Source organism: Hyla sarda, chromosome 11 (genome assembly GCF_029499605.1).
Source record: "Hyla sarda isolate aHylSar1 chromosome 11, aHylSar1.hap1, whole genome shotgun sequence".
NCBI classification, from domain to species: domain Eukaryota; kingdom Metazoa; phylum Chordata; class Amphibia; order Anura; family Hylidae; genus Hyla; species Hyla sarda.
The window spans coordinates 81,996,420-82,023,397 of record NC_079199.1 but is presented as its reverse complement, the minus strand read 5'-3'; the positions used below and the strand labels follow the sequence as shown (position 1 = coordinate 82,023,397).

Genomic DNA, 26,978 nt, shown 5'->3' with positions numbered 1-26,978 from the left:
CCTCTCTCTGCCCCAGAGACTCTTGCCATGTCCGAATACGTCCAGGAGAATCTAAAAAAGGGCTTTATCCGTAAATCCTCCTCTCCTGCCGGAGCCGGATTTTTCTTTGTGTCCAAAAAAGATGGCTCCCTACGTCCTTGCATTGACTACCGCGGTCTTAATAAAATCACGGTTAAGAACCGCTACCCCTTACCCCTCATCTCTGAACTCTTTGATCGCCTCCAAGGTGCCCACATCTTCACTAAATTGGACTTAAGAGGCGCCTATAACCTCATCCGCATCAGAGAGGGGGACGAGTGGAAAACGGCATTTAACACCAGAGATGGACACTTTGAGTATCTGGTCATGCCCTTTGGACTGTGCAATGCCCCTGCCGTCTTCCAAGACTTTGTCAATGAAATTTTTCGTGATCTGTTATACTCCTGTGTTGTGGTATATCTGGACGATATCCTAATTTTTTCTGCCAATCTAGAAGAACACCGCCAGCATGTCCGTATGGTTCTTCAGAGACTTCGTGACAACCTACTCTATGCCAAAATTGAGAAATGTCTGTTTGAATGCCAATCTCTTCCTTTTCTAGGATATTTGGTCTCTGGCCAGGGACTACAGATGGATCCCGACAAACTCTCTGCCGTCTTAAATTGGCCACGCCCCTCCGGACTCCGTGCTATCCAACGCTTTTTGGGGTTCGCCAATTATTACAGGCAATTTATTCCACATTTTTCTACCATTGTGGCTCCTATCGTGGCTTTAACCAAGAAAAATGCTGATCCCAAGTCTTGGCCTCCTCAAGCAGAGGACTCCTTTAAACGACTCAAGTCTGCCTTTTCTTCGGCTCCCGTGCTCTCCAGACCTGACCCTTCCAAACCCTTCCTATTGGAGGTTGATGCCTCCTCAGTAGGAGCTGGAGCTGTTCTTCTACAAAAAAATTCTTCCGGGCATGCTGTCACTTGTGGTTTTTTCTCTAGGACCTTCTCTCCAGCGGAGAGGAACTACTCCATCGGGGATCGAGAGCTTCTAGCCATTAAATTAGCACTTGAGGAATGGAGGCACCTGCTGGAGGGATCAAGATTTCCTGTTATTATCTACACCGACCACAAGAACCTCTCCTACCTCCAGTCGGCCCAACGGCTGAATCCTCGCCAGGCCCGGTGGTCTCTGTTCTTTGCCCGATTTAATTTTGAGATTCACTTTCGTCCTGCCGATAAGAACATTAGGGCCGATGCTCTCTCTCGTTCCTCGGATGCCTCAGAAGTTGATCTCCCTCCGCAACACATCATTCCACCTGACTGCCTGATCTCCACTTCTCCTGCCTCCATCAGGCAGACTCCTCCAGGAAAGACCTTTGTTTCTCCACGCCAACGCCTCGGAATCCTCAAATGGGGTCACTCCTCCCATCTCGCAGGTCATGCGGGCATCAAGAAATCTGTGCAACTCATCTCCCGCTTCTATTGGTGGCCGACTCTGGAGACGGATGTTGGGGACTTTGTGCGAGCCTGCACTATCTGTGCCCGGGATAAGACTCCTCGCCAGAAGCCCGCTGGTTTTCTTCATCCTCTGCCTGTCCCCGAACAGCCTTGGTCTCTGATTGGTATGGATTTTATTACGGATTTACCCCCTTCCCGTGGCAACACCGTTATTTGGGTGGTCGTTGATCGATTCTCCAAAATGGCACATTTCATCCCTCTTCCTGGTCTTCCTTCTGCGCCTCAGTTGGCTAAACAATTTTTTGTACACATTTTTCGTCTTCACGGGTTGCCTACGCAGATTGTTTCGGATAGAGGGGTCCAATTCGTGTCTAAATTCTGGAGAGCTCTCTGTAAACAACTCAAGATTAAATTAAATTTTTCCTCTGCATATCATCCCCAGTCCAATGGACAAGTAGAAAGAATTAACCAGATCCTGGGTGATTATTTGCGACATTTTGTTTCCTCCCGCCAGGATGACTGGGCAGATCTCCTTCCATGGGCCGAATTCTCGTATAACTTCAGGGTCTCTGAATCTTCCTCCAAATCCCCATTTTTCGTGGTGTACGGCCGTCACCCTCTTCCCCCCCTCCCTACCCCCTTGCCCTCTGGTCTGCCCGCTGTGGATGAAATTTCTCGTGACCTTTCCATTATATGGAGAGAGACCCAAAATTCTCTCTTACAGGCTTCTTCACGCATGAAGAGATTCGCAGATAAGAAAAGAAGAGCTCCCCCCGTTTTTTCCCCTGGAGACAAGGTATGGCTCTCCGCTAAATATGTCCGCTTCCGTGTCCCTAGCTACAAGTTGGGACCACGCTATCTTGGTCCTTTCAAAATTTTGTGTCAAATTAATCCTGTCTCTTATAAACTTCTTCTTCCTCCTTCTCTTCGTATCCCTAATGCCTTTCACGTCTCTCTTCTCAAACCACTCATCCTCAACCGTTTTTCTCCCAAATCTGTTCCTCCCACTCCTGTTTCCGGCTCCTCGGACGTCTTCTCGGTCAAGGAGATTTTGGCTGCCAAAAAGGTCAGAGGGAAAAATTTTTTTTTAGTAGACTGGGAGGGTTGTGGTCCTGAAGAGAGATCCTGGGAACCTGAGGACAACATCCTTGACAAAAGTCTGCTCCTCAGGTTCTCAGGCTCCAAGAAGAGGGGGAGACCCAAGGGGGGGGGTACTGTTACGCCGAGCGCTCCGGGTTCCCGCTCCTCCCCGGAGCGCTCGCTTCTCCCCCTCCGCTGCAGCGCTCCGGTCACGTCCTCTGACCCGGGGCGCTGCGATCCTGCTGCCAGCCGGGATGCGATTCGCGATGCGGGTAGCGCCCGCTCGCGATGCGCACCCCGGCTCCCCTACCTGACTCGCTCCCCGTCTGTTCTGTCCCGGCGCGCGCGGCCCCGCTCCCTAGGGCGCGCGCGCGCCGGGTCTCTGCGATTTAAAGGGCCACTGCGCCGCTGATTGGCGCAGTGGTTCCAATTAGGGTTATCACCTGTGCACTTCCCTATATTACCTCACTTCCCTTGCACTCCCTTGCCGGATCTTGTTGCCTTAGTGCCAGTGAAAGCGTTCCTTGTGTGTCCCTTGCCAGTGTTTCCAGACCTTCTGCCGTTGCCCCTGACTACGATCCTTGCTGCCTGCCCCGACCTTCTGCTACGTCCGACCTTGCTTCTGCCTACTCCCTTGTACCGCGCCTATCTTCAGCAGCCAGAGAGGTGAGCCGTTGCTAGTGGATACGACCTGGTCACTACCGCCGCAGCAAGACCATCCCGCTTTGCGGCGGGCTCTGGTGAAAACCAGTAGTGGCTTAGAACCGGTCCACTAGCACGGTCCACGCCAATCCCTCTCTGGCACAGAGGGTCCACTACCTGCCAGCCGGCATCGTGACAGTTGCAGGCCAAATATGTGTGACATTTCTGCGACTTTAGCTTCTAGAGCATTTTTACAACATTATACATAGGTGCTGAATACATAAAAAGCGACTGTTCAGCGACAGACAAGTCGCATCGGCTGAAAGTAGGTCAGAATGTCAGTCCATGTTGGAGCAGGTTTAGATACAGTCTAAAGAATAGATCTCAAAGTCTGTGCACAGAATTTAGCAAGGGCCTCGCACCTTCTGATGCATTAGGTAGGTGCACAATAGCATAGCCTAACCCTCTGTACTTTGGTCTATATTGATGCGGGACATAGACAGCCAGCTGATGACCAATCCATTAGTCAATGGATGGCTGGAAGCATTTGTCTTTGCCTTTGCAATACCACAGAAGCAATGCATGGTCAATGTACAGCAATGACACACCTGTGTGAACAGCCAGGAGACCCCCCATGTTATGTCAATTAGGAACATTCAGCACCCACCTGCTATAAGGCAGCTACCTATCATGTCATGCCCTACCTGCACAGGTGTGCTGGCTGCTCAGATGATCCAATTAAGGAGGCCATTTAGTCAGCAGCAGCAGAAGTCCTGTGCCTGGACGCTCCAACAGCGGCCAGACACAAGCAGCAGCAGCACCACCTTTTGTTTTTTGGCTGCAGCAGCAGCAAGGCCCACAGGGCTGGCTAGCTGGCTAGCCAGCAAGCAGGTAGCAATGAAAGTAGGAATCTTTCTTTTTAACCCTGTAAGGGGGTGGTGCACTGTACCCGAAGATACTGCCATATTGGGTCAATGCATAGGGCGACGGAAGCAAGCTTCGAAATCGTCCCCCATTCTCAAAAATCCATTTAATATATGGTCCCCAGATAGGGGACGTATCAGATATTAAACTGATAAGAACAGATTTTTTTTTTTAACTTGGCTACCCCTGAGGGGTATCTTTTTATTTAGAATTCATAAAATTTTACAAAGTGCATTACGATTTTTAAATATAATTTTTTCAATAAAAACAAATTTTGATAATAAAATCACATATAACAATAAAAGTTCACATAAATACAATCATAATACACTCAAAATGGGCATTTGGTGGCTTTACAAAAGGGCGTTCCATTCATTAAAATACCATTTTCTAGCTAATAAAGGATAATAATTCTTGTCTAATAAAAAGTACTGGTACATATCACTACTACAAAGAGCTAAAACATCATTCACAGATAAAATCTCATGTTTAAAAAGTAAAATGTTTCTGGCATTCCATAGAGCTGCTTTAACATAGTTTATGATCTTCCATGCCATTATCTCTTGAGTCCGTATTGGGCATTCCAGACATCCATAAAAAACAGCTGCAGAGTTTAAGTCCTTTATTTCTGTTATCTTCTTCACCAGAGGGAGTATTTTAGTCCATATCCTTTTTGCATAAAAACAAGTCCAGAAAAGGTGGTACACGGTCTCGGGTTCCTGGCAGCCCTCCCTCGAGCATACTGCAGTGTTGGCCATCCTTCTTCGGTGCTGGAATGCCCGGCATGGAAGACACTCGTGTATGCAGCTTCAGGCCAGATCTTTCTGTGAATTAAAAAGATAAATCATATTTGCCATCTTCCATATTTTCCTGCATTTCTCTCCATTAAAATTATTCACAGGGGCAATAAAACCACTTTCTTTAATATATTTTGTGATCGGGGCTCCATACGTGTACTAGTGACAGGAAAGATTGCCTACATACCTATACAAGATCTTACCCTAGCATAGCGGTCTGAGTTGTGCCATAACCGCGCAATGAGGGCACGCCTATAGAGGGCATGCACTATAGTGAAGGAATAAGATAAGGGAGGGTTGGGAGGGTTCCACAAACTACACGTGCTCCGCCCCTGTAGGAGAGGGGGAAGTTATATACACACGCCCCCACCTGTTCCCAATGAGCCCCACCTGGAAGTGCAGGGAGCGATAATTACTTCCGCCCCTCGCACAAACACAGCCCATCAGGCTTTATACTTGTGATCGGGGCTCCATACGTGTACTAGTGACAGGAAAGATTGCCTACATACCTATACAAGATCTTACCCTAGCATAGCGGTCTGAGTTGTGCCATAACCGCGCAATGAGGGCACGCCTATAGAGGGAAAAAAGCAACCATGCTAGGATGAATACAATTCCTGAAATAAAACATCCTACATCCAGCATCAATCTTCACATACCCGAAGTAGACTATACCTAATGTGCTGAAAGAGTAGCCCTGACCAACTAGTGACTACTAGAGGTGGTAACCATACCTTTGAAACCGTGGTAGTAACGTCCATCTGTAAAGAATCAACCTGAGAATAACCTTCCCTGCCAAATACTAACTGAACTATACCTATCACCATCCCTACTTGTGACATTACTTCAAATGGACACGGAAAGGCTAACTTCATGGCAGGTCTGACAAGCACCAATCCCCTGCTATTTAAGAGGCAAAAACTAAACTGACAGGTAAATGACAAGAAATACCTATCTACCTGATAGATCGTGTGGGTCATGTCGCATGACAAGGTTCACGAAGGCACCTTACCTGATTGAGACTGTAACAGACATACCTAACTAGCCACTGTACTGACCCAACTGGACTTGGAAGTGATGACCCATTGCAGATGACAGCTCCCTGCGAGAGCAACGTATCTGTAGACGTGACCAGTGTTTAGATGAACCATCATGTCTGTAGACCTGACAGGTCTTTGTGACACCGTCGTGCCTGAACCCGTCACAGGTCCCCGCGGAACCATCGAGCCTGTAGACATGACAGGTCTTTGTGAAATCATTGTGCCTGTAAACGTCACAGGTCTTTGTAAACCACTTTTTTTTTTCTCAAATACGTAAGTGTGAAATGCCATATTGAAATTGTATACTATCTGAAACGTGTCAGATTACCTACATAACCATGTCAAATCAATTGCTCTGAAATGAGACAGCAGCAACCATGATTCAATCCCCGATCCTAAAGAAATGAGTCATGAAACTGTGTATTAAATGCAGAATATATCTGCAACTAAATGCTGGCCCTCCTTAAAAGAGAACGTGCAATTATGCCAGATAGTTGAATCTGTGTACTATAACGAAATTATAACGTCATCGAGAAATACAACAGACGAGGTTGTATCTGACCTGAAAACGTGTCAGGTCATAACAAATATAACACGACAAAATTGCTCTGAAAACGAGTCAGTAGCAACTGGCATTACCCCTTTTAACCTGAAGAGGAGTCAGGCAACAGGGTAACATCATGAGTATTCATGACAAGATACCTGCATGAAGCTGGCGTGTTGTTCTGAAGGCGTGTCAGTAACAAAAAATGACCAATTGTGTCCAATACCCTAAGCAAAGGATCTACCTCCCCTGTGTGCACCACATGAAACATGTTAACCGTATGTGCGGCATAACCTGCTAACAGTATACCCAACTACAAGTCGCTACTCAATATGTTATTGCTCTGAGACATGTCTAACAATAACCTATGTGGTGCATCCCCCCCTGCAGACGTAGGAGGTTTAAGAATATGTGCTCGATATATCTGCAATGAATGTAAGCACCATATGAATACTGTAATCGTGTCTTGTAAATATATGTACAGCCAGAGGTGCAACTGCTATTCAACACTAGGAACGAATGCACATAACCTACCCGCATACAACTATGGTAGTATGCAACAAATGCTGTGTACTGGTGCATGTATCATACACAAGCTGGGAGCGTAAGTACCGTGAAAACGTAAGGAACGTTATGAATTTATGCTCTAACATCATTATGAGTACCTCATACATGCCTAGAAAATAAAGTGTAAACATATCTAAAAAGATAGACAACGTGCAACTATGCCGGATAGTTGAATATGTCTACTATAAGTAACTGATAACGTGGTCATGAAATACCACGGAGGAGGCTGTATCTGTCCTGAGAACGTCTCAGGTCGTGACAATGAACCACAATGTAATTGCTCTGAAAATTTGTCGGTAGCAACCGACATTAACTCCTTAAGCTGAAGGAGTCAGGCAAATAGGGCAACATCCTAACAAAGCTGTATAACCTTTCCGTATAAACATTATGCACGAATATGCAGTATGAAAGCTATGAGCATGAGTACAGTAAAGCTACGGGAGCATATGTGTAGTGTAGACTCTAAGGATGGAAATGCAGAAAAACCCATGTGCAGTACAACAAAATAAAGCTATGAACGTAACCAGACTATGAGCGTAACGTGCAACTATGCCAGAGAGTTGAATCTGTGTACTATAACGAAATAACATAATCGAGAAATACAACAGACGAGGTTGTATCTGACCTGAAAACTTGTCAGGTCATAACGTATTCAGAGCAATTTTGTCGTTGGTGTATTTGAGTCAGTAGCAACCGACATTACCCCTTAACCTGAAGAGGAGTCAGGCAACAGGTTAACATTGTGACTATTCCTGAAATTGGTTGCTCTGAATGTGAGTCAGTAACAACCGCGATTCAACCCCTGAAGGAACGAGTCAGGTGACCGGGTATTGAACAGCCGATTAGTGCCACTAAAATGATGACCACCCTTGAACGAGTACCTGTGCCGGATAGTTGAATATGTGTTCTATAACTGACTGATAACTTAGTCGTGAAATACAACAGAGGAGGTTGTATCTGACCTGAGAACATGACAATAAACAACAATGCGATTGCTCTGAACAAGTCAGTAGCAACCGACATTGACCCCTTAACCTGAAGAGGATTCAGGCAATAGGGCTACATCCTGACAAACCTGAGTGAACTTTCCGTATAAAAGACTATGCACGAATACACAGAATGAATGCTATAAACATACGTACAGTAAAAGCTACAGGAGCATGTGTGTAGTGTAGACGCTATGGATGAACATGCAGAATAAATACCATTACCCATGTACAGTAAACGCTATGGATGTTAGTGCAGATAACATAACAGAATGAATGCTACATGTACGCAGAATAAGTACTACAACGTGTCAGCATAATAATTACTACCATCGTATGTACAGAATGAATGCTACGAATGTCCGTGTAGTGTATTGCTACAATTCTATGTGCAATATACATGACGTGAACATGTCTGTGGTATGAATACAACGAGCGTGTATGTGGTATAAATGCTATGAGCGTATAGTGATATGATACTATGAGCAGTATAATGCTATGAGTATACTTGCGATATCAATGCTAAGAGCGTATGTGCCTGATGTAGGCCATGTGTATGTGCAGTATAAACGCTACAAGTACATGTGCAGTATAAGCGTCGAGCATATGTGCTACGAATTAATATGTGGTATGACGCTATGAGGTATGAGTACTATGAGCAGTATAATGCTGTGAACATGCTATGAGCGCGTGGCCACAACTGCACGAAACAGCATGTCACTATGTGTGAGAACCATAGGAAACCTGCGTGTATGAATGCGGTGAACATGTGAACAACAAAACCATGACCGTGTAACCAATATAACTGCCATGAGTGTATGAACCCTGCATGTATGAATGCGGTGAACGTGTGAACAACAAAACAATGACCGTGTAACCAATATAACTGCCATGAGCGTATGAACTAGGCATGTATGAATGCGATGAACGTGTGAACAACAAAACAATGACCGTGTAACCAATATAACTGCCATGAGCGTATGAACCCTGCGTGTATGAATGCGATGAACGTGTGAACAACTAAACCATAACCGTGTGACCGATGTAACTGCCATGAGCGTATGAAACCTGCGTGTATGAATGCGGTGAACGCGTGAACAACAAAACCATGACCGTGTAACCCATATAACTGCCATGAGGGTATGAACCCTGCGTGTATGAATGCGATGAACGTGTGAACAACAAAACCATAACCGTGTGACCAATGTAACTGCCATGAGCGTATAAAACCTGCGTGTATGAATGCGGTGAACGCGTGAACAACAAAACCATGACCGTGCAACCAATACAACCGCCATGAGCGTATGAACCCTGCGGTGAACATGTGAACAACTTAAGAACCGTGAGAGTGTGACCACTATAACTGCCATGAGTGTATGAACCGTATAATTGCTATAGGCAGTATACTGCCGTAACCAGTATGAAATACCATTAACATATGAACCGAATGATACTTTGAGCGTATGAACCAGTGATAATTACGAGGTGTTTGATTGCCATGAACGTAACATGGTAGAAAGAACGTAAGACCGTGAACATGCCAAGAATATGTGAACAGCATTAATGCCAAGTTTGTGGAGCGTGTAAAACACCAGTGAGTGAGAGAATAACCATGAGGTGAACAGCATAAACGAGTTTGCCCAGTATAAATGCTGTGAATGTATCGTCAGTGAGTATATGTACCGTATATAATGATATTAGCACATGAAACTGTATACATACTAAGCGCGTACGAGCAGTGTGCCATAAGCGTATGAATTAACCATGAGAGTACGGACAATAAGAAACTCATGGAGTTATCAAACCGTGAAGATGCTCTACTCGTGTGCACCTTGTACCAGTAATGCGTGTATGCCCATAATAAACCAAGCGTATGAATCGTATGGATACCATGATCGTGCAAATAACACTGTGTATACTATGATTTATTTGGATGTAGCCTATGTTATATCTCTACAGAGCATTGCACCCTACTATATACTATATTGAAACAAGACAGTCTACAGAGCACTTTATCACCACACACAGCATATGCTACTCTGCAACGTGATCCTCTGCAGAGTATTGCACCACACCAAACAGTAAATGCCACCCTGTGTTGCAACGAGACCCTTCGCAGAGCACTGCACCACACTGGACATGCTAACTGTAACGACCCTCTGCAGAGCATTGCACTATGCCCTATATAATATGTGGTATTGAAACCATCCCATCTGCAGAGCATTGCACTAACTGTATAAAGTTTGTTTATAATGAGACCATCTGCAGAGTATAGCACTATACTGTATATAGTATATATTATATTGTAACAAGACCATCTGCAGAGCATAGCACCATAGCTGTATATCATGAATACTATATTGTAATGAGACCATCTGCAGAGCATTGCACCTTAACTGTATATCATGTATACTATATTGTAACGAGACCATCTGCAGATTATTGCACCATAACTGTATATCATGTATACTATATTGTAACGAGACCATCTGCAGAGCACTGCACTATACCGTTATACAGTACATGTTATATTGTAACGAGACCCTTTGCAGAGCATTACACTGTACCGTATACTGCAAGGGCACCGTATACCCCGCAGAGCACCGCACCACACAGCAAAAGTTATATTGAAACGACTCTTTGCAGAGCATTGCACCACACTGTATACAGCAAACTTTATATTGAAACAACCCTCCGCAGAGCATTACACTATACTTTAGATTAACGATAGCAGACAAGCTGACAGGACCGCCTAACGAGGACTGGGCAGCTGCCGCAACCTGTCCCAAGGGCATAGACAATTGTAGTTGTGTGGGTGGCGGGCGGTCCACATGTCGCCATGAGGCAGCTAGCGGGCTGCGCGAAATGCTGAGGCCGCACCACCCCCAGCACCGATTTAACTCACCTGCTTGCCGCTCCTGGCCCCCACTACCGCTGCGGGCAGAGCCAGCCAGAACCATACCTGCCCAATATTACCTTATAATCAGAGTGAGACAGCATCCCCAGATAAGACAGCCAGCGGAGCTGCCAGGATGCCGCACCTGCACCACCCCAGACCCATGATCAGCGAGGCCTCCGCACCGTGAGCAGCAGCTCTGAAGATTTTTGTGGGAGATTCAAACACCAGCCTGCCACAGGAAGCAGAGATTCCACAAACGACACGTGCTCTGCCCCTGTAGGCGAGGGGGAAGTTATATACACACGCCCCCACCTGTTCCCAATGAGCCCCACCTGGAAGTGCAGGGAGAGATAATTACTTCCGCCCCTCGCACAAACACAGCCCATCAGGCTTTATACTTAACAGTTTTTTGCTATTAGTTATTTCATTCATACTTTTACCGTTAAAGTTGTACAGGTTGAAAATTTTCTCTAAAATCTTGTATTGTTGGGGAAGATTAAAAGCATAAGGACAGCTTAAAACAGTTTTAAACCACCCATTCCTCCTCATAAAAAAAACCTGTATTAAAACGGATAAAATATGACCAGTAACTATCCTTAAAAAGTGTGCTAACACATACACACCCATATATATATACCCATATATATATATATATATATCCATAGAGATATATATATGTGTGTGTGTATGTATTGCTTACTGACATGATAAAAACATTCTTGAGACCAATAAACATATACTTCATTATATTCATCATCAGTAATTTTAGTAGACACATGAATAACTGTTTCTAAACAACAACTCCCATGATAAGGGTTGCCTTCTGCTGTTGCAAATCTTTAGGCTCAACATGTTTTTTAATTTACAACTCCCATCATTCCCACATAGGAAATGGGGGTTGTTTTTTTATCAAAAGTTGGAGCATCCACATTAAAAAAACGTTCTCCACAGGGGTGAGTGCCATGCATGTAGTAACTTTTTTTTAAGTTTTTATTTCAGATACGTGTGAAGGGCTACAACTCTGTCTGATGGACTACGTTTATTTTGTTGTAAATTCAAAAAAATATTTTGACAGCTTGTGTGGTAGTGCTTCTTTCAATAAAATTTTTATAAAACGTGTTGTAATTTTTTATTTTTGTGTAATAAATTTACATTATAAGGCTTAGTAGTGGAAACTGTCTTGTAAACAGAATCCATTACTAAGTCAGGGCTTAGCTTTAGCGCCAAAACCAGCTAGCGCTATCCCCCCCATTATTACCCTGGTACCCACCGCCACAGGGGTGCTAGGAAGAGCCGGTACCAACAGGGTTGGAGATTCAAAAATGGCGCTACTGGGCCTAGGTGGTAACAGGCTGGCATTATTTAGGCTGGGGAGGGCCAGTAACAATGGTCCTCACCCACCCTGGTAACGTCAGGCTGTTGCTGTTTGGTTGGTATCTGGCTGAGAATGAAAATATGGTGAACTGCACACGTTTTTTTTTTTCCCCATCTTGGTAATTATTTTTGACAAACAACGTGTGTGTCACCATTTTTTCAGTCTCTGCCAGATAGCAAACAAACAGCAAGAGCCTGACATTACCAGAGTGGACGAGGACCATTGTTACTGGCCCTCCCCAGACTAAAAAACACCAGCCTGTTAACAACTAGGCCCAGGATCACCATTTTGGACGCTCTGGGCCTGTTGGTACCGGCTCTTCCCGGTACCTCGTTTTAGGTTGTGAACTTGGTAATAATTGGAGGTTACCGCTTCCTGGTTATTTATTTTTTGGCACAAACGCTAATCCCTGCGTTTGTAATGGACTACATCTATACGATTGGTTCCACTACTAAACCGTATAATATAAATTAATAAAAAAAAAAATTATAAAATTTTAGAGAAATAAGCACTCCCCTCCATTTTATTGTTTTTATACCAAAATAAAGGAGAGCCAGCTACATAGGCAACAGAATGCAAAATTGTATTCCTCACAATTAATGAACTTGAAAATAAAACATAATAATTTAATTGTGTAACATGGTATTCAAAATACATATTAACAGGGTAGAGGTGGCGCTATATGGTGTGGTTCACATATATCAGGTATCCTGCATAGGTGGTCTCACCCTAAATATTGACACAACTGATTGAATAACTTATGAAAACTTGGCATAAATTGTATTGACTCATGCGTCCATTGTTTCTTGCCAACGGACAGGTGAAAGCAGAAAGTTGTGTTACCCTGTCATAAGCCCTCCATCATGTCCACCCATCTGGCATTAAATTTAGATTCTTGATGAATGTGAACTGTCAAAAAGAAAAGATTGGTATCAGTTCTTGCATGATTTTACCCGCAAATCACGCCAGAGGGAAACTTTGCAGGACATCAATTTTGAGGCAGGATGGTTGGACATCTGAGAGGGCACCTGACAGGGTAACACATCTTTATGCGTTGCCCTGTCCACTGTCTTGAAAAAATGGACACCAGATGCTATACTACTTATGATGAGTGGTCATCTGTTGTGGCGTCAATTGTGTCAATATTTATGCTTTAACCTATGTTCACTAGAGATGAGCGAACTTACAGTAAATTCGATTCGTCACGAACTTCTCGGCTCGGCAGTTGATGACTTTTCCTCAATAAATTAGTTCAGCTTTCAGGTGCTCCAGTGGGCTGGAAAAGGTGGATACAGTCCTAGAAGACTCTTTCCTAGGACTGTATCCACCTTTTCCAGCCCACCGGAGCACCTGAAGGCTGAACTAATTTACGCAGGAAAAGTCATCAACTGCCGAGCCGAGAAGTTTGTGACGAATCGAATTTACTGTAAGTTTGCTCATCTCTAATGTTCACCATAAGGTGTCTATGCATTCAATTTGGAACAAGTTCTGATACATAGATCAAAACCATAATTAGGAAAATGATGTATTGGTCTGTATGTCAATGTGACATTTTCCTTTTCATTTTTCAGAAGACTTATCTACAGCTATCTTATTTGTGTTTATTGTTGACTACTCTACAGAACAGCTATACAGGTTGGCATTTAATAATACATACATAATTGTATTATGTAATATAAACTAAATGTACATAAAAAATTTTTTTTGTTATAATCAATGTCTTAGCATTACATGTAGCTGGCACGGACATCACTGTGCCAATGTAGTCGAAATAAAACGTAAAAATGAGTTTAGTAGCTGTGCTGGAGTCCCTCTATTTTCTGCCCAATATACCCTGTCGTCACAGCCCTGCTGTATGAGTGATATTTAGTAGGGTGGGGGTGAGTACTGAGTTATTCAGGGGCGCACTGCTTTACTTGAGTCCTCCGCTGTGGAACTCTTTTACCCTTGCAGTGCTGTTACAATATTAACCAAGTTTCAAGCGGAATGAAGGTTTGCCAGTATGTGCCTCTTGCTGGAAAATGCAGATGGTGGTGTTATTGGACTAGGTTCAGGGACCAATGCCACGATTTGGCTGGACAGCGGTGATGTTGTGATCAGTGGAGCGTGCTCTCAGTTCTCAAGTGAGACGGTAATGGCTTCGTAATTGCGTGTACTACTATGTGTATAATATTTTGGTATTGGTGTGTGCAGTCCTAGGCTACACACATTTATGGAAGCCACATCCCCATTTTCAAAAGCGATTAGTAGGGTTAACTTGTGATAAGTTGTCATTTGTTGTGTTATAAATTTTGTCTATTTAGGCTTAGTTCACCTATGGTGTCTATGTGTTAAATTTTTTAAAAGCTGGGCAACATAGATCAAAAATCTAAGTAATAAAATGATGTTTAGTTCTGTGTGTCAATGTGACATTATCCTTTTTTGATTTTTTTCAGAAGACTCATCAACAGCTCTTTTCTTTTGCTTTATTGTCTACTACTTATCAGAGCCGCTTTTCAGGTTTGCATAAAAATTTTACATAAAGTTATGTAATACATAAATATAGTGTGGGTGATTTTAGAACAACTTGTCCTGATGTGAAGCTGAAGAGTGTCCCATGGCAACCGTTCAGATCGCTTCTTTCATCAAAAAAGCTATATGATTGTTTGCTTTGGGCAACCCAACAACCTTTAGATACATAAATGTATTTCCTCTTCATGCCACACAGAGGTAATAAAGGGGCAATGAAATAGTAGGGTGAAAATTAGTAGTAGACATAGTGGCGGATCAAGGTGAAATAATATGGCACAGTGGTTAAAATCATATGGGGGGTGGTTTTAGTAGATTACTAAAAGGCTCTCAGATATTCTACTGTATTTAAGGGTTTTATAGTTAATTACAATCTTCATTTAGTACATGACACTACTCTATAATTTATAAAGATTTTTTTAGCCTCTATTCACAATAGGGAACATCTTCCACTAATGGACACTATTTTATTCCACGTGATTCTGCACCATTCTTAGATTATAGTGGATACTATCTTATGCCTCAGCTCAATAATGTAATGCTCCCGCACTAAAATTATTTAGAAAGCTTTGTAAAATTTTGGAAGGAGTTACATTACTGTACTAGTGAACTAACATATTAATCTTGTATTTATTATTTGAATGGTGCTTTTTCAATAAATATTATTTTTCAAATGTTCTCCTAGAAAATAGAAACATAATGTAATTTTAATATTTTTATATAGACATATTTAGTATTTATTTTAAAATCCATTATTCCATTTTCTTCTTTAGAAAATGCCGGGCTGCATTGTCAACGGTTGCAAGTCAAGGAGCGTAAAAGGCGACCATAATATCATCATGCATTCCTTCCCAAGAGAGAGGGATCGTATCATGGCATGGCTATTGGCTACAGATCAAGAGTTTCCCAAAATTGATGAACTGGTTGACCACATTAATCTCTCTAAAACGAACAATTATCGGCTCTGCTCAGCCCATTTTAAAACTACTGACTATACCTTTAATCCAAATACAGGAAAACAGAGGCTCACCCCCTTTGCCGTTCCTAGTATTTTCCCTACACGGGATATACAAGTTCAAGCTGCCGAGGCAGTTGAGGCTGAAATCCTGAATCCTCAAAAGAGGAAAAGATTGGATGAAGACGTAGCTTCAATGGTTTAAAGCCAGGGGAAATGTGCCCAACCTGCCGAAATATTGTACCTCATGTTAACCCAACTGAAACGGAGCCACAAGCCTCAGAGATAACGAAAAAGGAAGCAGCAACTATATTTGACAGGAATTGGGGAACCGGAAATCAGTGTATACAAGTAAAACCTACAACTTTCTCTATAAAAATACAATGCAGAAGACTGGTTAAAAAAAAAATCTTGAGAAAAAAAAAATCAAGACAAAGCTTGGTATTTGGAAACCTGCCTTCGGAGCCATTGCAAGGTGCCAGTGTAATATTTTCGACTCCGAAAAAAAATATAGGACCAACTGGATCAGCAACTCTTAACAGTGTACCTGAGTTTCAAGAAAGTTGTAGAGCTAGACACGAACTACTACCTGCCACGCTTTTATCCGAATTGACAATTTCACCTATACAACCTATTGAAGACCCTGAAGTCACTGTTATTGTGGAGGAATCTACTCTGCATGCCCCTATATCTGTTTTAGAAGTAGATAAAAGTTTATCAACAATCACAACTCCAGTCTCAACAAATGAAAGTAGTTCAAGTGATGATGAGGGAGACTCAGTTCATTCAGATGATGAAGACTACGAAGAAGAGGACAGTCAGCATGTGCTGAGTGAAAAATTTGTAAATGTAAATGTACCACATCATGAAGAAAGAAAATTCATAGTTTATGAAAGCTGTTTGGACACATTACTATACAAGATGCCTTGTACCTCTAATCCACCCTGCAACAAAAAAATACTAAGAGTGTATAAAAAAACAAAGGGATCATATATTTCAGTCTTTGCTGAATGCGAGGCCAAACATTTAAAACGCATATGGCAGAGCCAGCCCCGATTGGGAAAGAAACCATTTGGAAATTTACAGTTAGCTACTGCTATCATTACTAGTGGAAACACTTACATCAAAATCCAACAGTTCCTAAAAATATTTAATATTTTGGAAATTAGCCAGGCTACTTACTACCGTATCCAAAAAATATATATATTTCCTGCAATTGAAAATTCTTGGACAATTAATCAAAAATTAGAAATGGAAAAAATATCACAACATGCAGTATGTGTTGCTGGAGATGGACAATGTGATTCACCCGGGCACAGTGCAAAATATTGCATATACACATTGATGGATGTAGAAACTAACAAAATATTGAATTTCAACATTCAACAAATCGGTATTGGTTTATGCTCTGTTGCCCTTGAAAAAATAGCGTGCAAGAATGCCTTGGAATTTCTACTGCAAAATAAAGTGGACATAGACATCATTTGCACTGACCGGCACGTATCCATCAGAAAAATGCTGCGTGAGGAATATAAAACAATTGGTCACCAGTTTGATGTCTGGCACTTAGCTAAATCTATTGGAAAAAAGCTACTTGCCGTCAGCAAAAAAAAAACTAAAAACTGCCAAGATTTAGCAGAATGGATAGGACCAATTAAAAATCATTTATGGTGGAGTTCTAATACTTGTGAATGCAATCCAGATGAACTTGTAAACAGATGGAACTCTGTCTTGTACCATGTCACCAACGTTCATTTTTGGAAGGATCATAATGGTCAGGAATCATCTTGTCATCATGACCAACTCCCTGAGGACATTCAGTCCACCCGAAAATGGTTAAAAAACAAAGTGCCTGTTATGTTGAACTTGGAAAAATTGTCATGGATACAAGACTACAAAAAGACCTTAGACATCTTAGCAACTTTTGTCACACTGGAGATCTGGAAGTGTTTCATAGTTCACTAACAAAATACAGGCCTAAAAGACTTCATTTTAGTACAGATGGGGTGTATGCTCGAACACAGCTTGCTGCTCTTGACCATAATTATAATGTGAATAGAGTGCAAGCAGTTGTTACAAGAGAGACTGAAACTAGCGGACCTTTAGGCACACCGAGGTACAATCTTGCCTATTCAAAAGCCCGGAAAGAGTGGTTTGTACGATCAGTGTATGAGCCAACCACTCAGGAATTCGTCTCGAAAATCATGCAGGATGTAATGGGACTTGCCGATGGAAACATTTCCATAGACTGGACCTCTCGCCGGTCAACAATGCCTTCTAATATAGCACCAATTGAAAAACCAGACAAACAATCAATGGTTGAAAAACACCACTCAAGATTTTAATTTTTTACTTGTTTGTTATGTGCTATATACTTGTTTATGTGCTATATTGTTTAACATGCATATTCATGTATATTTTCATGAGTAAAAAATACTTTTTTTTATTAATGGTTTATTATTATAGTGTTGTTTATTTAAAAATATTATTACTACTTGTTTTTGTGAAATGTTTTCATTACAGAAAATAAATTTTAATCATCAATTGTTAAAAAAAAAACGTAAATCAAAAATATTCAGTTTCTAAGGAATTAATATTTTTTTTATATGCCATATAAGACTACCTTTAAACAAGGTAAAATTTTATAGAAAACCGGGGGTTATCTCATACGCCAGGTGCTGCAGCTGGCCGAGATACAAGGAGTATGGATTATCTATTTTTCAGTTGGTATGTATTTAAAATTTCTGCTTTATATAGCAACTGACAAATAATATCTTCTCTACTTTGAATTGTTGCCATCTTGACTATTTATTCCACACACAATTCTTCACTGTTAAACATGCAAAACAAACACATTAGGATCCGCAATTATTTTACGTGGGCAACAGAGGGGTGTAGATGAGTGTACATGGGTAACAGAGGGGTGTACATGGGTGACAGAGGGGTGTAGAGGAGTGTATATGGTTTATAGAGGGGTGTAGAGGAGTGTACATGGTTTATAGAGGGGTGTAGAGGAGTGTACATGGTTTATAGAGGGGTGTAGAGGAGTGTACATGGTTTATAGAGGGGTGTAGAGGAGTGTACATGGGTAACAGAGGGGTGTAATTGGGTAACAGGGGTGTAGAGGAGTGTACATGGGTGACAGATGTGAATAGGGGGTAGACATGATTGACGGGGAGGGGGAACATGTGTGACAGTGAGGACAGGAGGATGAACATGGTGACACGGGTGTGGACGGGGGGGAGGGTTGACAGTTGGGGTGGGTAGAGGGTGACCTGGGTGACACCGCAGTGACGGTGGCACCGTAGGTATTACAGCTTCTTCACCATGGCTCCATTTTTGCCTCACTGGGCCGCAAGGGGGAGTGGGACACTGTGCGCAGTTCGCACGCAGGCTTCCCTTCCACCCTGCGCCGTCAGTCATCAGCGAGCATGCCAGGGCTGGAAATAAAAAAATCAACGGAAAAATAAACTCCAACAATGGCAAGTGTCAAATGGAATAGCAGTGTGCCGAGGGACCACGTTTAGGAAATGACTGGTGTAGACAGATTAAAATAAACAAAATAAAATAACCACCATAAAAATGTAAATAACTAATTAATATAATATAAATAACAAGATAAATAAACATAAAAAAATTGTAAACAATAAAAGTGCAATGTAAAACTGTAGTAACATGAAAAGTGCAGAAAGTAAGTGTCACAGTGAATCAAACATCAGCAGCCATGTCACTTGCTGGGTATTCATCAGGCCAGTGGAATCCAATATATTGCCCATCAGGATCTGGAAATTCAGACCTAATAAAATTGACAACACATGATGGTATTGGCTTTCGTCGTTTAGGCCCAAGGATTCCATGCGCAAAACAAGAGTAGGATCTATAAGCGGACTTGCGAATAACCCTACAAATAAAATAAGATTAAAATAGTGTAAAAATTATGAATAATTTACAGATATGTGGATTTAGATTCAAATTTCACAATCGTGGGGGAAGACTTATAAAGACCTACATCATGTTGTTACACTTACATGAGTTCATAAGGCTGTGGTGGAGCTAAAACCATGTGCTACCGTATCCCTGCCGTATGGTAAATCATTTCAATGAGCCGACCGGAGTGATCCTCAGTGAGGTTGGCTCATTTTTGTCCCGTATGCACTTTCAACCGTACCTAAAAAGGTGAAGTAAAACCATGGTCGACTATGGCTTTAGGTCTGTGGAAAAAGCGCATACAGGGCAAAAATGAGCCAACCAGAATCGGCATTTCACTCCGGTCGGCTCATAGAAAGGAATTAACATATGGTAGCATATGGCAGGGATACGTGATCCCCCGGTTTTATCTCCCCCAGCCGTATACGCTAAAGTTTGTGTAAATGTACTTTGAGATTGGTAAATTATTTGCACACAAAAAATCTCCCCCAGCCGTATACGCTAAAGTTTGTGTAAATGTACTTTGAGATTGGTAAATTATTTGCACACAAAAAAATTAAAAAAAAATAAAATTAATTGTAATAGCAACTGCAATTATGTTCATGTAAACACAGAGAAATGCTGATATGCACATTTTTAATTTTTCAAGTTTTATGAAAAGGTCAAAAAAAGAGAGTAATATTTAAAAACATAAAAAAAATGTTTCTAAAAAAGATATAAAAATTAATATACAATACAATATTATTACCTATTGCGATTTTTTAACAATTCTTTGGCACTTAGTCAACTTGAGATTTAAAGAAAAAAGTTCAGTGGATGGATAACTCCTCGTGTTGTAGAATACAAGTTAGTCCTTTATCAAAGTGGGGATTAAGAATATCCTCCTCCTGGCAGCAGATGCTCTCATCTCTTGTTGGCATAATTTTGCAATTTTGGCACTTGCACCAATGTGTATTCCCAATTCTTGGATCATTATAGTTCAATGTGGTTCAATGTGGATAAATGTAAAGTTATGCATCTGGGTACTAATAACCTGCATGCGTCGTATGTTTTAGGGGGGATTAAACTGGCAGAGTCACTGGTAGAGAAGGATCTGGGTGTACTTGTAGATCACAGACTACAGAATAGCATGCAATGTCAGGCTGCTGCTTCCAGAGCCGGCAGGATATTGTCATGTATCAAAAGAGGCATGGACTCAAGGAACAGGGACATAATACTCCCCCTTTATAAAGCATTGGTACGGCCTCACCTGGAATATGCTGTTCAGTTTTGGGCACCTGTCCATAAAAGGGACACTGCGGAGTTGGAAAGGGTGCAGAGACGCGCGACTAAACTAATATGGGGCATGGATCATCTTAGCTATGAGGAGCGATTAAAGGAGTTACAATTGTTTAGTCTTGAGAAGAGACGTTTAAGGGGGGATATGATAAACGTATATAAGTATATTAATGGCCCATACAAAAAATATGGAGAAAAACTGTTCCAGGTTAAACCCCCCAAAGGACGAGGGGGCACTGGAGAAGAAAAAGTTTAGTCTCAAGGGGCGACACGCCTTCTTTACTGTGAGGACTGTGAATTTATGGAACGGTCTACCTCAGGAACTGGTCACAGCAGGAACAATTAACAGCTTTAAAACAGGATTAGATACATTCCTGGAACAAAATAACATTAATGCTTATGAAGAAATATAAAATCCCATCCCTTCCCCAATATCGCGCCACACCCCTACCCCTTAATTCCCTGGTTGAACTTGATGGACATATGTCTTTTTTCGACCGTACTAACTATGTAACTATGCAACTATGTAACTATGTCACCTGGGATGTCATTGATGCTTGGCCACTCTGGATCGTTTTGGAAAGAGTGCTCATGTAGCTCGCCATGTAGTTTTGCCTTTTTTCTTAGTCTTTCCAGAAGAGCTTTTCGTTTCTAAAAATGAATACAAAAAGATAAAAAATTGTATACAATAAAAAAATGTAATCCTCTTGAACAATATATTAAATGGACATAGGGGTGTCACAAAAAATTTTGGGGACCACTTACAGTAGCCCTATGGGGGACTGTTTTATCCAAACCCACCAGTTCCTGCTAAAATGTTTGTCCAATGCATCAAGCTACAGACAAAATAGGAAAGTACAGAAATTTAGGAATAAATTAACCCATTAAACATTATCATTTTGGTGAGTATGAAGTCAGCCTCCATGGTCTATTGTTGGTGTATAGGAATGAATGGGCTAGATCTATAACATTGAGATTTTTTGCCCATTGAATTCAATGGCCCATTGTGGTCTATGGAGATCCTGTGTCAAATGAAGTAGGAAACTAAACAGATGGGTACTGGTAGTAATATGTATGGGAGACCCTGGTGTGGGTTCAATTCCTGGGTTCAGCTCAAGTTGTGTGATTATTCTTTAATTAGGTTTGACAGATATAGGTCAATTGATACTTTGAACCGTGGAAACTAGGTTGATTGGATACCATAAATGGGCAACTAGGTTAATTGAAAAAGGAGGTAATGTGTTGTATTCAATTGACCTAGTTCACAAAAGTTCAAACTAATATGAGTATAATCACAGAACTCTATGGGGGAGATTCATCAAAACCAGTGTAGAGGAAGAGTTGTGCAGTTGCCCATAGCAACCAATTGGATTGCTTCTTTCATTTTTTTAAAGGCCTCTGAAAAATGAAAGAAGCAATCTGATTGGTTGCAATGGGCAACTCAGAAACTTTTCCTCTGGACAGGTTTTGATAAATCTCCCTCTATATCAACAGAGGAATTGAACCCACACCAGGGTCTCCCATACACATTACTAACAGGACACTGCTGTTCAGCTTTCTTACAAGTTTACCACAATATCGCCATAGACCACAATGGGCCCTTGGATTTAAATAGACAGAAAATCACTATGTTATAGATTTATTTATTTTATTTATTTATTTATTTATATAGCGCATACAGATTCCACAGCGCTTACAATTATGGGGTACAAACAAAGACAAGTATCAGACATAAAATTACACAATAACTATTCAAACAAGAGGTGTGGGGATATGTTGAGGATATGTTGGGGATATGTTGGGGATATGTTGAGGATATGTTGAGGCCAATTAGAGACTACTTGTAGGCCTGTCTGAAGAGATGTGTTTTTAGGCCACGTTTGAAACTATGGATGTTGTTGTTGAGTCTGAGGGATTTGGGGATAGCATTCAAGAGAACCGGTGCAGCACGAGTGAAGTCTTGTAGACGGGAGTGAGAAGTTCGGATTATATAAGATGTTAGTGTGAGATCATTAGCAGATCGGAGAGAAAGTGTAGGATGGTAGACGGAGATGAGAGAGGAGATGTAGGGAGGTGCAGCATTGTGGAGAGCTTTGTGTGTGAGACTGAGGATTTTGTACTGTATTCTGGACTGAATTGTTAACCAGTGTAGTGACTGGCACAGGGAGGAGTCGTCGGTGTAGCGGCTGGAGAGGAGATGAGTCTGGCTGCGGCATTAAGGATGGACTGAAGAGGAGAGAGTTTGGAGAAAGGAAGGCCTATTAGTAAAGAGTTACAGTAGTCGAGACGGGAGTGAATCAAAGCAATAATGAGAGTTTTAGCAGTTTCAGTAATGAGAAACGGGCGGATTCTGGAAATGTTTTTTAGATGCAGGTGACAAGAACGTGAAAGAGACTGAATATGGAGAGTGAAAGACAGATCAGAGTCAAGTATAACTCCAAGACAGCGAGCCTGCTGCCCGGGAGTTATGGTAGTACCACATGCCGAGATGGAAATGTCAGGGTTAGGTACAGTATCAGTTGATGGAGAAAAGACAAGAAGTTCTGTTTTAGAAAGATTTAGTTTCAGATATAAAGAGGACATGATGTCTGAGACGGCAGAGAGACAGTCACTGGTATTCTGTAGGAGTGCAGGGGTGATGTTGGAGGAGGAGGTATAAAGTTGGGTGTCATCAGCGTAGAGGTGGTACTGGAAACCAAATCCACTGACTGTTTTTCCAATCGGGGATGTGTAGAGTGAAAAGAGTAGAGGACTTAGGACCGATCCCTGGGGAACCCCGACAGCAAGGGGAAGAGGAGAAGAAGTAGAGCCAGAAAACGAGACGCTAAAGAAGCGGCCAGAGAGATAGGAAGAAAACCAGGCGAGAGCAGAGTCCTTGAGACCGATGGAGCGGAGACTACTGAGGAGGAGTTGATGATTCACAGTGTCAAAAGCCGCAGACAGGTCCAAGAGAATCAGTAAAGAGAAATTGCCATTTGATTTGGCCATCAGAAGATCGTCAGTGACTTTGGTTAGGGCCGTTTCTGTGAATGGAGTGAATGGAGCGGAAACCAGACTGTAAGGGGTCAAGGAGAGAGTTCTCGGAGAGATAGCGGATAAGGCGGGAGTAGACCAAGCATTCCAGGAGTTTGGAGATAAAGGGGAGATTTGAGACGGGTCGATAGTTGGCTGCACAGGAAGGGTCCAGAGATGGTTTTGTCAATAGTGGGGTTATGATAGAGTGTTTGAAGGAGGAGGGAAAGACCCCAGAAGAGAGGGAGAGGTTAAAGATTTTAGTTAGGTGACAGCTGATAGCAGGAGAGAGAGACTGGATGAGGTGTAAAGGCATGGGGTCACTAGAGCAGGTAGTGGGGCGGGCGGAGGAGAGGAGCTTGGAAACCTCATCCTCCATCACTCTCAGTTTTTGAGCCTGTAATGAAGAGGAGACGTGGCTGGGAATTGGATCAGAACTTTTAGGGGACTGAGAGAGGATTTCATCACGAATTTCATCGATTTTAGTTTTGAAGTATTTGGCCAGGTCTTCAGCACAGAGATCAGTGATTGGGGTCTGTACTTTAGGCCGAAGGAGAGAGTTGAACGTGTCAAAAAGGTGTTTTGGGTTGTTAGACAGAGAGGAGATGAGGGAGGTAAAATATGTTTGTTTGGCGAGGTGAAGAGCGGAGTAATAGGATTTAAGCATGAATTTATAGTGCAGATAGTCTGAAGAAGTCTTAGTTTTCCTCCAGAGACGTTCAGCACACCTAGAGCATCGCCTGAGAAAGCAGGTTGTTAGCGTGTGCCAGGGTTGCTGCCGCCTGTGTTGGGAGATTCGTGTTTTAGAGGGTGCCATTTGATCCAGGGTAGACTTTAGGGTGTCATGGTAATGTTTGGCTGCTAGATTAGGGCAGGAGAAAGAAGAGATTGGTGATAGTGAAGATTGTAGAAGATAGATGTAGCCAAGTGGTCTTCAAACTGTGGCCCTCCAGATGTTGCAAAACTAAAACCCCCAGCATGCCTGGACTGTGAGTGAGTTGTAGTTTTGCGACATCTGGAGGGCCACTGTTTGAACAACACTGATCTAGCCCATTCATTCCTATACACCAACAAATTAACCCATTAAACATTTGAGGTTTGTTTAGTCAAAATACCATTGGAGGCTGAGTATGAAGTCAGCCTCCAGGGTTTATTGTTGGTGTATAGGAATGAATGGGCTAGATCTATAATATTGAGATTTTTTGCCCATTGAATTCAATTTCCCATTGTGGTCTATGGAGATCCTGTGTCAAATGAAGTAGGAAGCTAAACAGCAGGGTACTGGAAGTCAGCCTCCAGGGTCTATTTTTGGTGGATAGGAATGAATGGGCTAGATCTAAAACATTATTATTATTTTTTATTTTTGCCCATTGTGGTCTATGGAGATCTTTTGTCAAACGGGGTAGAAAGCTAAACATCAGGGTGCTGTTAGTAATGTGTAGGTTAGACCCTGGTGTGGGTTCAATTACAGTGTTCAAATGATCTTCAAGTGTAGCTTGTTGATATGCTTACCGGCGTTATTTCATGTATTGTTGCAGCTGTTTCCTCCTCACTGTCACTTTACGTCTCCTGTTGAATACTATAATCTTCCTATTTAAAAAAAAAAAAAAGTGAATTAATATAATAATAAGTATTAAAAAAATTATATATATATATATATATATATAAATAATAAAGAATATTAATTACCTCATCAGAAGATTCTTCAGGATTATATTCTTCATTCCTTTCCTCCTCTGCAGCATATGAATATCTAGTTGCCTTTAGTAAATAGATTAATAGAGTATGTAATAGCCTAAAGCAAAATTCTCCATTACTTGGTTTTGGTCTTGTTGAGATAACATGTTAGTGGCTATCATCCTTTTTCAGTACAATAATCAATTATACAAGGTTTAATAATACTCTGCACATTGTATTTATAGCGACAGCAAGCTAGGGCTGCTCAATATCATATTTTGAGCCTGCATGCTATGCACGCTCAGCTAAGCAAACTCATTATCATGTATTGAGTGTGCATGTTATGCACACTCAGCTATGCAGGCTCATTATCATGTACTGACTGTGCAGGCTATGCACGCTCAACATCAGGTATTGATCAGATAAGCACGCTAATTATTATGTATTGAGTGTGCATGCTATGCACTCTCATTATGATGTATTGAGCCTGCATGCTATGCACGCTCATTATAATGTATTGAGTGTGTAGGATATACATGTTCAATATCATGTATTGCTTGCTCTTTTTGAGTGTTGCTGTGTAAGAGGGGGCGTGAAAGAGGAGTTTCAAAAACTGTGATTATCTGTTGTGCGGAGTGAATCTGTGGAGTGGGTGCGACTGCCTATAGCCCACATTCTTATTTTGGGTAAGTTTTTCTCTTTTGCACATAGTGGGATAACTGTTAGAGTTTAAACACCCTTTTTCATTTTTTTTTTTTTTTTTTTTTCTCTGTTCCACCTCTAGGGGGAGGAGGAGTAGATTGGGCACAGGTGTATAAATCTTAGCTTGGGACTCTTATTGAGAGCTTGCTCTTTTTGAGTGTTGCTGTGTAAGAGGGGGCGTGAAAGAGGAGTTTCAAAAACTGTGATTATCTGTTGTGCGGAGTGAATCTGTGGAGTGGGTGCGACTGCCTATAGCCCACATTCTTATTTTGGGTAAGTTTTTCTCTCTTGCACATAGTGGGATAACTGTTAGAGTTTAAACACCCTTTTTCATTTTTTTTTTTTTTTTTCTCTGTTCCACCTCTAGGGGGAGGAGGAGTAGATTGGGCACAGGTGTATAAATCTTAGCTTGGGACTCTTATTGAGAGCTTGCTCTTTTTGAGTGTTGCTGTGTAAGAGGGGGCGTGAAAGAGGAGTTTCAAAAACTGTGATTATCTGTTGTGCGGAGTGAATCTGTGGAGTGGGTGCGACTGCCTATAGCCCACATTCTTATTTTGGGTAAGTTTTTCTCTCTTGCACATAGTGGGATAACTGTTAGAGTTTAAACACCCTTTTTCATTTTTTTTTTTTTTTTTCTC

General features: G+C 41.8%; 1 protein-coding gene, 1 long non-coding RNA gene and 1 other non-coding gene across 7 annotated transcripts in view; 1 reads left to right on the top strand and 2 right to left on the bottom strand.

The window, feature by feature from the left end:
* LOC130295782 (uncharacterized) overlaps positions 1–18,221 on the top strand; it is a 161,834-nt gene extending 143,613 nt beyond the window's left edge. Inside the window, exons 2-4 of one of the 5 annotated variants that reach the window (XM_056546895.1) lie at positions 13,853–13,916; positions 14,717–14,780; positions 15,563–18,221. In XM_056546895.1, coding sequence (XP_056402870.1) covers positions 15,961–17,709 — 1,749 coding nt within the window. In that variant the 5' untranslated portion in view covers positions 13,853–13,916; positions 14,717–14,780; positions 15,563–15,960 and the 3' untranslated portion in view covers positions 17,710–18,221. Of the gene's footprint in view, positions 1–13,690; positions 13,917–14,716 lie in introns of those variants that run through there. The other 4 variants (XM_056546898.1, XM_056546894.1, XM_056546896.1 and 1 more) reach the window with 4 other exon arrangements.
* LOC130296150 (U2 spliceosomal RNA) lies at positions 4,083–4,270 on the bottom strand. The gene has a single exon (XR_008849141.1). It is a non-coding gene; the product is annotated as a U2 spliceosomal RNA (small nuclear RNA).
* A 557-nt stretch (positions 18,222–18,778) lies between the features above and the next one.
* LOC130295784 (uncharacterized) lies at positions 18,779–20,769 on the bottom strand. Its single transcript, XR_008848985.1, has 2 exons — positions 20,420–20,769; positions 18,779–19,645 (listed from the first exon to the last, which is right to left on the bottom strand). It is a non-coding gene; the product is annotated as an uncharacterized LOC130295784 (long non-coding RNA).
* Positions 20,770–26,978: the final 6,209 nt, after the last annotated feature.